This window comes from Neofelis nebulosa, chromosome 9, assembly GCF_028018385.1.
Source record: "Neofelis nebulosa isolate mNeoNeb1 chromosome 9, mNeoNeb1.pri, whole genome shotgun sequence".
Taxonomy (NCBI): domain Eukaryota; kingdom Metazoa; phylum Chordata; class Mammalia; order Carnivora; family Felidae; genus Neofelis; species Neofelis nebulosa.
The window spans coordinates 79,701,983-79,716,917 of NC_080790.1; the positions used below are offsets into that span (position 1 = coordinate 79,701,983).

Sequence of the window (14,935 nt, forward strand, 5' to 3'; positions counted from 1 at the left end):
ATGCATGGTATGATCTCAATTCTTTTATACTTGTTAAGGGCTGTTTTGTGACCCAGTATGTGATCTATCTTGGAGAATGTTCCATGTGCACTCAAGAAGAAAGTATATTCTGTTGCTTTGGGATGCAGAGTTCTAAATATATCTGTCAAGTCCATCTGATCCAATGTATCATTCAGGGCCCTTGTTTCTTTATTGATTCTGTCTAGGTGATCTATCCATTGTTGTAAGTGGGGTATTAAAGTCCCCTGAAATTACCACATTCTTATCAATAAACTTGGTTATGTTTGTGATTAATTGTTTTATATATTTGGGTCCTTCCAAATTCAGTGCATAGACATTTGTAATTGTTAGCTCTTCCTGATGGATAGACCCTGTACTTATTACATAATGCCCTTCTTCATTGCTTGTTACAGCCTTTAAAGTCTAGTTTGTCTAAGTATGGCTACTCCAGCTTTCTTTTGACTTCCAGTAGCATGATAGATAGTTCTCCCTCCCCTGACTTTCAATCTGAAGGTGTCCTCAGGTCTAAAATGAGTCTCTTGTAGACAGCAAATAGATGGGTCTTGTTTTTTTTTTTTTTTCCATTCTCATACCCTATGTCTTTTGGTTGGAGTATTTAGTCCATTTACATTCAGTGTTATTATTGAAAGATATGGGTTTACAGTCATTGTGATATCTGTAGGTTTCATGCTTGTAGTGGTGTCTCTGGTACTTTGTGGCCCTTGCAACATTTCCCTCACAGAGTCCCCCTTAGGATCTCTTGTAAGGCTGGTTTAGTGGTGATGAATTACTTCAGTTTTTGTTTGTTTGGGAAAACCTTTATCTCTCCTTCTATTCTGAATGACAGACTTGCTGGATAAAGGATTCTTGGCTGCATATTTTTTTCTGTTCATCACATTGAAGATTTCCTGCCATTCCTTTCTGGCCTGCCAAGTGTCAGTAGATAGGTCTGTTACTACCTTTATGTGTCTACCTTTGTATGTTAAGGCCCGTTTATCCCTAGATGCTTTCAGAATTCTTTCTTTATCCTTGTATTTTGCCAGTTTCACTATGATATGTCACACAGAAGATCGATTCAAATTACGTCTGAAGGGAGTTCTCTGTGCCTCTTGGATTTCAATGCCTGTTTCCTTCCCCATATTCGGGAAGTTCTTAGCTATGATTTGTTCAAGTACACCTTCATCCCCTTTCTCTCTCTCTTCTTCTTCTGGAATTCCTATGATATGGATATTGTTCCATTTGATTGCATCACTTAGTTCTCTAATTCTCCCCTCGTATTCCTGGATTTTTTTCTCTTTTTCTCAGCTTCCTCTTTTTCCATAATTTTATCTTCTAATTCAATTATTGTCCCCTCTGCCTCTTCAATCTGTGGTGTGGCCGCCTCCATTTTATTTTGCACCTCATTTATAGCATTTATTAATTCATCATGACTATTTTTTAGTCCCTTGATCTTTGTAGCAATAGATTCTCTACTGTCTTCTATGCTTTTTTCAAGCCCAGCAATTAATTTTATGACTATTATTCTAAAGTCTTGTTCAGTTATATTGCTTAAATTGGTTTTGATCATTTCATTAGCTGGTGTTAATGGAATTTCTTTTGAGGAGAATTCTTCCGTTTCATCATTTTGGCTAGTTTTCTGTCCCTTATGCATTTTAAAAGCTTGTTGTCTAAATGAAATAAGTCATACAGGGAAAGACAGACATCATATGTTTTCACTCTTATGTGGATCCTGAGAAACTTAACGGAAGACCATGGGGGAGGGGAAGGGAAAAAAAAAAGTTAGAGAGGGACGGAGGCAAACCATAAGAGACTTTTAAAAACTGAGAATAAACTGAGGGTTAATGGGGGTGGGAGGGAGGGTAAAATGGGTGATGGGCATTGAGGAGGGCACCTGTCGGGATGAGCACCGGGTGTTGTATGGAAAACAATTTCACAATAAATTTCATATTAAAAAAATGAAAATAAAAATAAAATTTGGAAAAATTAAAACAAAATAAAAATAAAAAATATAAGCTTGTTGTGTGCTCTGCACCTGTGAGCACTGCTATATTAAAAGAGGGTCATACACTGTCCAGGGCCTGGCTCTTCAGGAGGTGTTTTTTCGGAGATTGTTACTTGCTCTCTGTTGTGACTTTGGTTATTTTATTACCCTACTCTTAGTGATATTTTGGCCCTTCCACCAGATGTGCTTTGATTTGTTCCTTGGAGTATCCCTGTAAAGGAAAACAGATAGACAAATAGGAGACAAAAACATGTAAACACACAAATAAACAAAAACAAAAAACTAAAGACTAAAAAGAAAAAAAAAAACAACCCAAACACCAACTACAAGTAAAGAAGAGGGTGGAGGCGGTGCTGATAGAAGAGCACTTACAAAGAGAGAAATGACAGAAGCGGTGGGGGGGGGGTAGGGGGGAGAAAAAATAAACATTGGACTAGGCAGAGAGACTAAAAAGCTTAATCCAGAGAGAGAGAGAAAGGAAAATAAAGAAGGAGGAGAGGAAAACGAAACAAAGATAAAGTTACCCAGACAGAGAAACTATATGGTTCAATTATTCCAGAAAGAGAGAAAAGGAGTGTAAAGAAGAAGGTGTAGAACATGTATCAGACAATGGATTAAATATGTCTGTTTACACAGACCAATAACCAGAGTAACCAGCATAGTGGAGGGAAGAGACAAGGAGGAGGAATGGGGGGGTTGGGGGGTGGAGAGAAAATACCTAAAAATCCAGAACTGACCTAGAGTTAATCCAGGCAATGCTGCATCGCTTGTCAGGAGGAGCTGTCCCCAGGATCTGTGCTGCTCCGGTGGATACGCAGTTACCCAGTGCAAAGGGGAGTGGTTTGGCATAAAGTGGACCCACCTCCACTATGGGCCCCGGAGTGGGCGGGGGGGGGGGGGGGGTTATCCCTGAGGCCCTGCCTTTGTGGTGGTGATTGGGGGGGAATGGTGATCCCCCAGTCTCTTTTCCATGGAGCTGGACCCGGTGGACTCCGAGTCATCCTCACTGTGCTGCGGGCGCAGATAGGGCAGACCTTCTCGCTCTGCCAACTCCCCTGACCCTGCGCTTAGCTAGGATTCAAAGTCCTGCTCTGTGTGCTCTGGCACTGGGTAAGTGCCTCTAAGTGCGGCCCGATATGTGGTCCCCGCTGGCTTTGTACTACAACACTTCTGGGAGGACCGCCTTCTCCTACTGTGGACTGAGCCACCACCCTCGCTGCTGCAAGCCCCTGGGGTGGCGAACGCAGGCAGACTTTGTCTTTTCCCACAGCACTCCAGGGAGATGGTTGCCTTTTCCTCCTGCAGACTGCGCCCTGGGCCCAGACACTGCGCCCCCGGTGGGTGGCGGACTTAGGCAGTTTCTGTGCTATCGCGCAGCCTTCCCAGGAGGGAACCACTTTTTCCAACCGCGGACTGAGCCCCTGACCTACCATCACACCCAGAGCTGGCTCCCTTCCTCCCCAGGTGCACAAACAGGGAGCCGGCTCCAGTCCAAAGAAAGCCCTTCAGTTAGAGATCGGATCCCTCTCAGTCTCAGTCTGCGGTCTTCCTCCTGTCCAGATAGGGTCCTGCACTTCCCTAGCCTCTCTTTCTCTTCCCTTTGTCTCTCCACAGAAGGGGGTCCCTCCCCTCCATGCCCCATGGCCTTTTTTTTAATCTCCCCCAGTTTGTAGTTACTCACTAATCTTTTTTCCAGCTTTCCCATTTTCTTCCTAGTAGATTCAGTCTCTTTTCCTCCCAGGCTCTGGTGTTCAAAGTCCTTTGGCTTCTGCCCTTCTTTGTTTGAGAGACACAGGAAGTGTGGATCCTCCTACTTCTCTGCCATGTTGGCCCCTGAAAGTCTCCACTTCCTACTTTTCAATACTTATTTCCAAACCACTGTGAACTTGAACTCTAACCCCTAAGTATAGATCACACTAGACCTGTGTATTAGTTTGCTAGGGGGCTGCCATAACAAAGAACCACAGGAATTTTCACTCAGCTCTGGAGGATAAAGTCCAAGGTCAGGGTATTAGCAGGATTGGTTTCCTCTGAGGCCTCTCTGCTTGGCTTGTAGATGGCGGTCTCCCTGTGTTGTCACATGGTCTTCCTTCTCTCTCTCTCTCTCTCTCTCTCTCTCTCTCTCTGTGTGTGTGTGTGTATGTGTCTGTGCCCTAATCTTTTCTTCTTAGGACACCAGTTATATCGGATTTTGGCTCACCCTAGTGAGCTCATTTAATTTAATTACCTCTTTAAAGGTCCTATCTCCAATTGCAACCACACTCAAGATACTGGGGGTTAGGACTTCCACCAATGAATTTAGGGGGATGCAGTTAAGCCTGTAATAACTTGCAAGTCCAGTTGCAGAGATCATAAATAGAAGAGAATGTCTGGAAACCAGCTACGACCAGTGCAGAAGTGTCCCGTAGATGCACAGAACCATAGCCTTTAAGGGCTGGAGCTGCTGGAAACTCCAAGTTCACTAGGTGACCCAGCACATGTCTGGCTCCAGCCACTACCAGGAAAGCTGGCTCCTAATTTGGCCACTTCGAGTTTAGTGCTTGGCCCCACATCCTTTGTAAGCTCTTCCTGTGCTCGGAGATCTGAAAGGACACGGTAATTCAGTCAAGGAGAGGGTGGCACTCTGAGAGTCGCTATACTCTGTGGTTGTAGGCATCCAAACTCTCCTCCTGCTCTGGCCTCATGGGAGCCTGGGCAGCCCACCCAGTGGAAGTGTCTGATCCTTACAGACAAGATGGTAGATGAGGTGGCGGGGGTGGGTGATAGTGAAAACAATCTGATCATTTCCCTCCTCCCCTACCTTTGGGAAAAAAGATGGGGCGTCTAAATTTAAAGGCTTCAGCTTCTGAAAGATTGGCTTTATTTTGTCTAAATGCCTCCCTAGTGATTTGCCTCTGGTTGTCTTTGTCTCCGTAGCAATTCTGCATTTTCCTAAGTTTGATCCTGGAATTCTTTTCCTTGTGGGGAATCTTTCAGATGCAAGTTGTTCTTTATTGAATAGCGGGCTAAATGTTGAATTTGTTTTTCTGCAAATGTAATAGCAATTGTCAAACTAGGCACCTGGCAGGGAGGGCAGCTCGTGCTCATAGGCATGCAAGTCTGGAGGCCTCTGGTCTCTCTGCAAATACTTCAGTGTGCTCTTAGGTGATGTTAATAAGCAAACTCCTCCAGCACACCCCAACCACCAGCCTGACTGTTGTTGTTAATAATCTTCTGGGCATCACAAACATATCTCTCCTTTATTTCCATGCTAATAAGGATAATTTCCCTATGGAGAAGGCAGGAAGGAAGCTAGACAATGCATATAAAGTGTCAACCACTGCCTGAGCACCTGTGCTATCACCCAAAATGCATGCATTCAGCCTGCATTATTTCTGCTATTTGGTCCTAAAGAGCCTATTCACCAGAGATGATTTTCGTCTTCCAAGGAATAAATAAATATTTCCCTCCACATGGGAGTTAAATAGAACTGACAGGACGATTCAGGAGTGCGGCTGGAGAAGCTGATCTGCATTCCTCCCCCCATCACGTTCATCTGTCGGGAGGGACTGGGAAGGCCCCATCTTCTGACTAGCTGGTTCTGCATGGCTTCTTTCTTCTGGTAATAAAAAGCTTTCAGAGCACTCTGGACAACTACATTCTGCATAAAAGCCCATTTGGATCATTTTATGGATGATTACTTCTTGGTAATAATTAGTATTAAGAGCAATGTAATGTAATTACATTACAAAAGTAATGTAAAAGGCCCTGCCTCAGACAACTACATGTTGTAAATACAGAGTATCTCTAGTCTGGGGAGGCTGCCTGATCCAAACTCCTTTCCAGGGTGAAAGTCTGGACAGCATCCCAGAGTGATGGCCATCCTCTCTCAGCTTGCTCACTTTGAGTGTTGGGGAGCTCACTCCTGACTGACATCCAGTCCCATGCTGGACAATGAGTTAGAACATTTCTTTGTCCTTCTCTTGAACTTTCATTTCTGGTCCTGGTTTGTTCCCTGGGGAATTAAACAGAATAAGTCAATTCTTTCTTCAAACATCTGAAGATACCTCTCCTGCCTCCCCTTGGTTTTTCTGAGCTAAACTCCTCCTTTCTCCAAAGTCTCTTGCACAGGACACTTCCTTGTCATGTTGGTTATTTTCCCCTGAACTCTCTCTCTAGAAAGTTAGGGCTTTGTGTGTGGGACACACATCACTGCCACTCAGTCCATTAGCCAGAACTCAACAACAGGGTCCCATGTGTAGGTAGATGTATGTGTTGGGTAGGAGATGGCTGAGGCTGGACATGTAGTCTCTGGCTGGACATCTGTTTCTAGAAACAACTTCAAACTATGCAAGGGTCTCACAGGTCTTTGGTGGAGCCCACTCCCCACCCCAGCTATCTCTGCCACAGACCCTAAGACAGACTGCAATTTGGGAGGCGTTAAGTAAAAACTCTCACACTGTGCTTATGGTCACATTCTTAACCTCAAGGAAAATACAAACTTTAAAACAATTAGGGACTTTTCACTTTCAGACCCAGAAAAAGTATATGAAACTGCTGTATTAGGTACCGGTTACTATGTAACTTCAAAATGTAGTAGCTTAAAACTGTATTCAACATTTGTCACCTGACAATTTCAGTGGGCCAGGATTGGGAGCAGCCTCACTGGACAGTTGGGCCTGGGATCTTGCGTGAGGTTGCAGTCAGCATGTCAACTGGGCTGCACTCATCTGGAGGCTTGACTGGGGCCATAGAGGCCAATTCTAAGGTGGCCTATTCAAATGGCTGGCAAGTTGGTGCTGGTGATTGATGGGCGGTGTTAGTTTCTGGGACTGCTGTCAACACAGCAACACAGACTAAGTGGTTTAAACAACAGAAATGTTTTTTCTCACAGTTCTGGAGGGTGGAAGTCTGAGATCAAGGTGTTGGCATGTTTGATTTCTTCTGAGGCCTCATTCTTTGGTTTGTAGATGGCCATCTTCTCCCTGTGTTGTTACATGGTCTTCCCTTTGTGTGTATCTGTGTCCAAACTTCCTCTTCTTATAAAGACACTAGTCATATTGGATTCGGGCCCACCCTGATTACCTCATTTAAACTTAATTACCTCTTTTTTTAAGTTTATTTTTAGAGAGAGAGAGAGAGAAAGAGAGAGAAAGAGAAATCCAAGAAGTTCAAATCCCAACATGGGGTTCAAACTCATGAACTGCAAGACCATGACTTGAGCCAAAATCAAGAGTCGGACACTTAACCAACTGAGCCACCCAGGTGCTCCAAAATTTAATTACCTCTTTAAATTTCTTGTCTCCAAATATAGTCACATTCTGACATACTGGGAGTTGGGTTAGGACTTCAACATACAACTTTTGAGAGATACAATTCAGCCCATAACGGGAGGTCTTGGTTCCTTCTCGATGGGCTTCTCCACAGGTTGTTTGAGTATCCTCAAGACATGGTGACAGGCTTCTCTCAGAGAGAACAGTCCAAAAGGTAAAAGTAGCAATGTCTTTCATTACCTTGTTTCAGAAGTATTACATTCTCATTTCTGCTACATTATCTAGAGTTATAAGTGGGCACAAAGCCCATCTCACACTCAAGGGAAGGGGAATTAGGCTCCACTTTTGAAGGCAGAATTTCAAAGAATTTGTAGACATATTTTGAAGCCACTGCAGCTGCCATAGAAATATTTCCCTGTTGTCTTCTCTTAGGATTTAATATAAAGAAATTAATTTTTCCATTTTTTGTTTATTCCTCCATCTTCCATTTAAAACTGTTGCAAATCTAGAGCCCACCTCACTGATTGTATTTTTCTTAAAATTTCATGGGCACATGTATTTATGTATTATGTTTTTTATTTTTTTCTTCTTCTTGATGACTTGTGTCCTATGAAACAGATGAGTGTTCTCCCTCAGTGTGGATGAGGGAGCTTTGGTTATTCTCCAACTGGCAGCCTTACTCAAGCAGAGACAGTGACTGTGGTCTTAGGGAGAGACTTATTCAAACCTATATGAAGTCGAGAGGGAGAGTATCTCCAGGGCTTTATACTGAGTCCTATAATATGGATGCTTTGAGGAGCGAGGTGTGACAACTCAGGATGGGTGGAGTCACAAGAACTTCCCAGGATCCTGCTGCTGGTGGTTTTAAACATTAATCAAAGGATAGGATTGGATGAAGTGGAAAAAATGTATTCATCAAAATTTCCCTTAAAAAATGACTCCATTTGTTTTGAAGAAATTCTGTTAAGCCTCTTGGAGTGGTATATGACTGTGAACGAAGAAGATAAGCCTGATGTGGTTGAGACATCCAAGAGAAATTTGTCCTGATGGTGGGGGTGGACAATGGAACTAGGAAGCTAGGGAGGGGTTATGTCTTCCGGGATTGGTCTACACTGTGTGACTCCACCATCAAATATTTAATAGACTTGACCAAGGCAAAGAATGCCAGGTGTACCTAGATTTCTTCTGCAGACCGCCAAGAGTCAAGTTCTGGGAAAAGACAACAACAAAAATGCATGAGTCTCAAGTATGAAGGGGGCTGTGGGAATGGAAGACCAGGGCAAGCAGGGGAAGAACACACTCAGGATATTTCCATCACCCTGGGTATCCCTTGACAGCTGGATCAAAACCTGGGGCTCCTGTTTCTAGGACCAAGGGCAGCCTACAGGTGTAGGCATTCATCCTTGTGGGAAGCGCTGGAAGGCAAGGTGTGCTTCAGAAAGACCTGCTTCCACAATATTCCCTTCTTTCCTCCTACACATTGACTCCCATCCACATATAAACACACTCTTGTTTGTCTTTTCTAACAAACAAATGAACAAACAAATGCTCTGTTGCCATATGCCCCTCCTCACCTCTACTTCCATTTCTTCTACCATACACAGTAACATTTTGAAAGTTGAACATAGCTGATGTCTCAATAGGCTAGCTGCCCTTGACTCACTATTTGCACTTCTGTCCCTAACACTCCACTGAAATTGCTCTGTCAAGGTCACCTATAACTCTCATTCCCAATGGTCACTCTCATTCCCATCTGGCTGGATCTCCAAGATCCCAACCTACACAGCTGAGTTCTCCCTCTTCCTTCCAGCACTTTCTTCTCTTGCCTGCTTTTCCTCCTCCTTCAGAGACCCTTCCTGCCTCCTTTGCTGGCTCCTGTCTCTAAATCCCTAAGTGTTGCTGTGTCCTAGGACCAATTCTGAGACCCTTCTCTTCCTCTTCCAGACCCCTGATTCCTATTCCATCTAAATCATCCCATGCTGATCATTTCCAACTGTATAACTTTATTTTGTGTTTCCATTTAGTTGTTTAATGGGAATCTCAAATTTAAGATGTCCAAAATCATACAACAAAGGAGGTGAGCATATAATGAGAAAAAGGCAATCTCTTCCACAGATCGTATTGGGAAAACTGAACAGCTACCAGCAAAAGAATGAAACTGTACCACTTTATTACACCATACACAAAAATGAACTCAAAATGGATTAAAGACCCACATGTGAGACCTGAAACCATAAAATTCCTAGAAGAAAACATAGGTAGTGATCTCTTTGACATCAGGTGTAGAAATCTTTTTCTAACAATGTCTCCTCCGGCAAGGGGAACAAAAGCAAAATTAAACTATTGGGACTACATCAAAATAAAAACTGTTGCACAGTGAAGGAAACCATCAACAAAACAAAGAGACAACCTACTGAATAGAAGATATTTGTAAATGACATAACTGATAAGATATTAATATCCAAAATATATGAAGAACTTCTATAACTCAACACCAAAAAACCAAATAATCCAATTTAAAAATGGGCAGAAGACATGAATAGACATTTTTCCAAACAAGACATACAGATGGCCAGCAGATACATGAAAAGATGCTCAACATCACTCATCATCAGGGAAATTCAAATCAAAACCACAATGAGATATCACGTCACACCTGTCAGAATGGCTACTATCAAAAAGACAAGAAATAACAAGTGTTGGCAAGGATGTAGAGGAAAAGGAACCCTGGCACACTGTTGGTGGGAATGAAAGCTAGTGCAGTCACTGTGGAAAACAGTATGGAGGTTCCTTGGAAAATCCAAAATAGAACTACCATATGATCCAGTAATTCCACTAGTGGATATTTATTTATCCAAAGAAAACAAAAACACTAATTCCAAAAGGTATATGCACACCTATATATATTGCAGCATTATTTATAATAGCCAAGATATGGAAGCAGCCCAGGTGTCCATCCATCCATAGATGAATGGATAAAGGAGATGTGAGATACACACACACACACACACACACACACACACACACACACACTGGAATATTACTGAGCCATAAAAAGAATGACATCTTGCCATTTGAATAACATGGATTGATCTACATGGTATTATGCTAAGTGAAATAAGTTAGTCACAGAAAGACAAATACCATATGATTCCATTCATATGTGGAATTTAAGAAAAAAACCAAACATAACAAAGAAAAAAAGAGACAAAAAACCAGACTCTTAACTATAGAGAACAAACTGGTTACCAGAGGGAAGGGCAATGGGTGAATAAAGGGGATTAAGAGTACATTCATCCTGATGAGTACTGAGTAACGTACAGAATTGTTGAATCACTGTATTGTCCACATGAAACTAACATAACACTGTATGTTAATTACAACTGAATTTTTAAAAATGTCCAAAATCAAACTCCTTTTTGTGGCATATCCTCCCTCCACCTCCATTTCTGTAAGTGATATCACCACTCATCCAGGAGCTCCAACTAAAACTCTAGATGTCATCTGTACTTTCATCTTTTCCTTCTCACACCAAATCAAATCCACCAGCATTATGGATTTTATACTCTCTTTAAAAAGTATTTTGAATCCATCCACTTCTTGCCACCTCCATCATTATTGTAGACCTGACCACCATGATCCCACATGGACTATGGAATAGGCTTCTAGCTTTCTGTTTCCCTGTGTCCCCATACGGTGTATTCTCACCCAGAAGCTACAGCCATCTTCTTAAAATGTAAAGCACATCACCTCCCATCACTTCTCTTCACTGACTTGCCAAAGCACTTAGAACAAAATCCATCTCCTACATGGTCTGCCAGCCACCCCACCCACAAGTGGTCCGGACTGTTTCCTGATGTCTGCACCTGCTTCTCCCCCTTGTCCTGTACATGCTGACTACACTGCTTCCTGAACATGCCCAGTGGGAGGGCATGGGGCTTTATAGAGCTGTCATCTCTAGCTGTTTTCCCCCAGATCTCTGCAAGGCTGGTTCATTTTTATAACTAGGTCACCTCTTTAGCAAACCCTTTCCTAACCACCCACTGTCAAATAGTTTTTTTCTGCCACAACCAAGTCCCTCTGTCTTATGGCCCACCATTGCAGGTATTGCTGTTTTCCCGTTTTTCTCATGTTTCATGTTTATTTATTTTAGTGCTCCTTCTCCACAACTATAAGGCCTATTATCCATTTGTTCCTCAGGGGAATGAAAACATCTCATAGTTCATGAAGGTACTCATGATTAAAAATTACAAAAGAACCCTCATACTCTCTCCAGTCCCTCTTAGGAACTGAAGGATAAGGGTGAATGTGGTCACCCAGGGAAGCATCATGCAGTATGTATGTACTTGTCTCCAGGACACATGTCTTAGTCTGTTATGGCTACTGTAACAGAACACCATAAACTGGGTAGTTTGTAAACAATAGAAATTTCTTTCTTACTGATGTGGATGGAGTCTGGGAAGTCTAAGGTCAGGGCACTGGCAGACCCAGTGTCTAATGAGAGCCCGCTTCTTGGTTCATAGACAGCCATCTTATTGATGTGCCCTCGCATGGTGGAAGGAGCAGGGAGATCTCTGGGAACTCTCTCATGAGGGCACTAAACCCATTACGAAGGATCCACCTTTAAGACCTAATCACCTCCCAAAAGATCCCACATCCTGATACCATCACACTGGACATCAGGATTTAACATGAATTTTGGGGAGATGAAAACATTCAGTCTACAGCCACATAAGATCCCACATAGTCCCCTTGTCTATATTATGCTTTTAAGGACACAGACTCACCATGCTAATGCTTTTTAAAAATGGGGAGGGGCCCCTGGGTGGCCCAGTAAGTTGAGCATCTGACTCTTGATTTTGACTCAGGCCATGATCCCAGGGTCATGGGATTGAGCCCTGCATCAGGTTCCACACTGAGCATAGAGTCTGCTTAAGGTTCTATCTCTCTGTCTGCCCCTCTCCCCTGCTTGTGCTCCCTTTAAAATAAAATAAAAAATAAAAAATAAGAAATAAAAAATAAATGGGGACATCACTGAAGGGTAGGGTTGAAAGACTAGAGTCATTTACGAGGTACTCACTTGTGAGATCTTGGACAGGTGACCGTAACCTTAATGTGCCTCAGTTTCCTCATCTGCAAAATGGAGACAAGTACTTACTCCCATAGGATTGTGGAGAGAATTAAAAATAACACATATGAAGCACTGAGAGCAGGGCCTGGCACACAGGAGGCACTCAATAATTGTTCACTCTTCTAGGTAAACCAAATTTGTCAATTCCCTGCAGACTACCATCTCTGAGGCCACTCTAGACTTCACACGGTATCTCCATATTTTCACCACTGTTTAAGTTTCTCTTGTTATGGCAGAAGATCACAACCTTCATGCAGGGGGGTGGCAGATACAGAGCCATCCCCCAGTGAATTCTCCCAGTGTCTCAACAATCTATACCCTTCTAACTTACCAGGTACCAGAGAGAATGAGACCAAGTCCTGAGACACACAGAGAATACCAACCTCTCTATTTGAATAAAACTGAACCAAATATTTTTGATCTAATGGTAAAATCCACTGCCTCAAAATTGTTCATCTGAAATGTCCTGCTAATAGGGGAAATGATGGTTTGGGTTAATCCTAGCCACCAAAATATTTTCTAGTTAAAACTATTCATGTCTAAGCTTTTGGAGCAATTCTAGATGGACAGAGTTCTTGTTTAGAGCACACATTCACCATGGCATTCAGTACTGATGTTCTCTAAGAGAATGAAATTAATAAATCAATTTGGTTAGGAATAAAGCTATCCCAGGACTTTTCCAATAAAGGCAGGCTTAATCACATTGTGTAGTTCTAACAGCTAGAAAAATAATTACTCACGAGGATAGAGAATACAATGAAAGTAGAACTTAGGGTGTATAAAATCAAATTATAATATCTATAAAGTCTCACTGATTTTAGTGGCTGAATGCCCCCAGCCGCACATATTCCTATGAAGATGAGCTTGTTCAAAGGAACAAATTGGAAATATTTTTAAAAATAGAGGTATTATATAACTGAGACACAATTCTGAGTTCCTAAATATACGTTCTTCCTCTGCTGGCCTTTCCACATTCTACATTCATGGGTCATCCTGGCTAATACACTGATAACCTAGTTTTCGGTAGAAATGTGGTTAGATTAATTAGATGCTAAAGAATTACAACTTTTTTAGAAATTTTATGTTTTAAGATGTTGCACCAAGTAGATGAAGATAGAAAAAAAACCTACATTATCTTCTGATTTCCAAAAATAAACACTGAAAATTTTATTGGAAAAAAGGAATCTCAAAAAACCCAAACCCCCAAACCAACCCAACTGAGACTCTGAATGATACATATACTAACCGAAACTCCACACATCGCATTTCACTCACTGCTGGAGGACATTCTCCAAGTGTGACTAGAAAGAACATTTACACATAGGACAGAGGCATGTTTGAAACCTTTTATTGAACAGGCAATGCATTGTGCAATGGTTAAGGACACAGATGCCTTGTGGAAAAGTTTAAAAATTATTTTTGGAAACAGTCTATGAATTGATGAACCCGGCTATGTTCCTTCTGCTCCTTCTTAGAGAGACTGTCTTCAGGAAAACTGTTTAATAGCTGCTCTTGGAAACGGCATCCCTGTTTTACCAAAAATGTCATGCCTAATAGTAAACATTGAAAGAAGACAGGATCCACAGGCAAGACCACACCCGGAGACACAAGTTGACCTCAGGTGGAAGCACAGACACACGTTCTCCTGGAAGACCTTCCCCTTTGTCCTTGCAGGCGCTTCCGACTAAGGCTTTCACTGCTCACTTCTGTTTTCTTCCTGCCAAGCCCTCTTTATGAAGGCAATTCTCAAAGACTCATATTCATACCTTTGGGCACAGGACCTTGTTGCTGGCCCTTTTCAATGGTGCTCTTGTTTTAGGGCACCTCTGGCCCAGGATTGTGGCTGTGTGTCTGTCTTTGTTGGCCTGGTTCCTTCCTCTTCCCCAGGCTCGCTCTCCCATAACTTGATAAAATCACTCTTCGGTTTCACAGTTTGTTTGCCTTGATTCACTGGCAGTTTTTAAGTAAGTGACCCGTCAAGGTAGTGGACGTTCTTTAGCAGCAGGCTGTCAGCCTATTTTATAATTTGGGGCATGTCACTCCAAGCTTGAGATTTCTTTCTGGCAAGTTCCATCCAGGATGGCTGATCTGCACTGGCATAACTGGCTCTCTTCAGCTGATGCAATTCTTTCTCCGTCATCACTGCAGACTGAGCCGCTGGAAAGAAGACAAAACAAACAGAAACATGAGAAATGAGTTTGGATTTCCACTTAAGCCTCTTGCGTTTCTTTAAAATATACGTCAAGGTCTTAGCTGTGGTCTCAAACACAAAAATCTATTAATGTGTAAACACGTAAAGAAGACTCAAGCATAGAATAATTTATGTAATAAAAAGACTTAAGAACGGTAGGCTCAAAATGGTTCCAGCAACACAGTGAGGTAAGAGAAACTTTCAGAATAAAACTGCAGAAACTCTGCAGATCAGTTTGCACAACAGTGCAAATATTCTTAACACTGCCAAACTGTATACTTAAAAATGGCCAGGATGGTAGATTTTGTTGTATGATTTTAAATCTATTAAATCTATTAAAAATAGATTTTAAAATACTG

General features: G+C 42.2%; 1 protein-coding gene across 4 annotated transcripts in view; it reads right to left on the reverse strand.

Annotated features, from left to right (window-relative positions):
• Positions 1–13,717: 13,717 nt before the first annotated feature.
• Positions 13,718–14,935, reverse strand: part of CRACDL (CRACD like) — a 140,933-nt gene continuing 139,715 nt past the window's right edge. For all 4 annotated transcript variants that reach the window (XM_058684376.1, XM_058684375.1, XM_058684377.1 and 1 more), the window contains one exon: positions 13,718–14,542. In XM_058684376.1, coding sequence (XP_058540359.1) covers positions 14,400–14,542 — 143 coding nt within the window. In that variant the 3' untranslated portion in view covers positions 13,718–14,399. The remainder of the gene's footprint in view (positions 14,543–14,935) is intronic.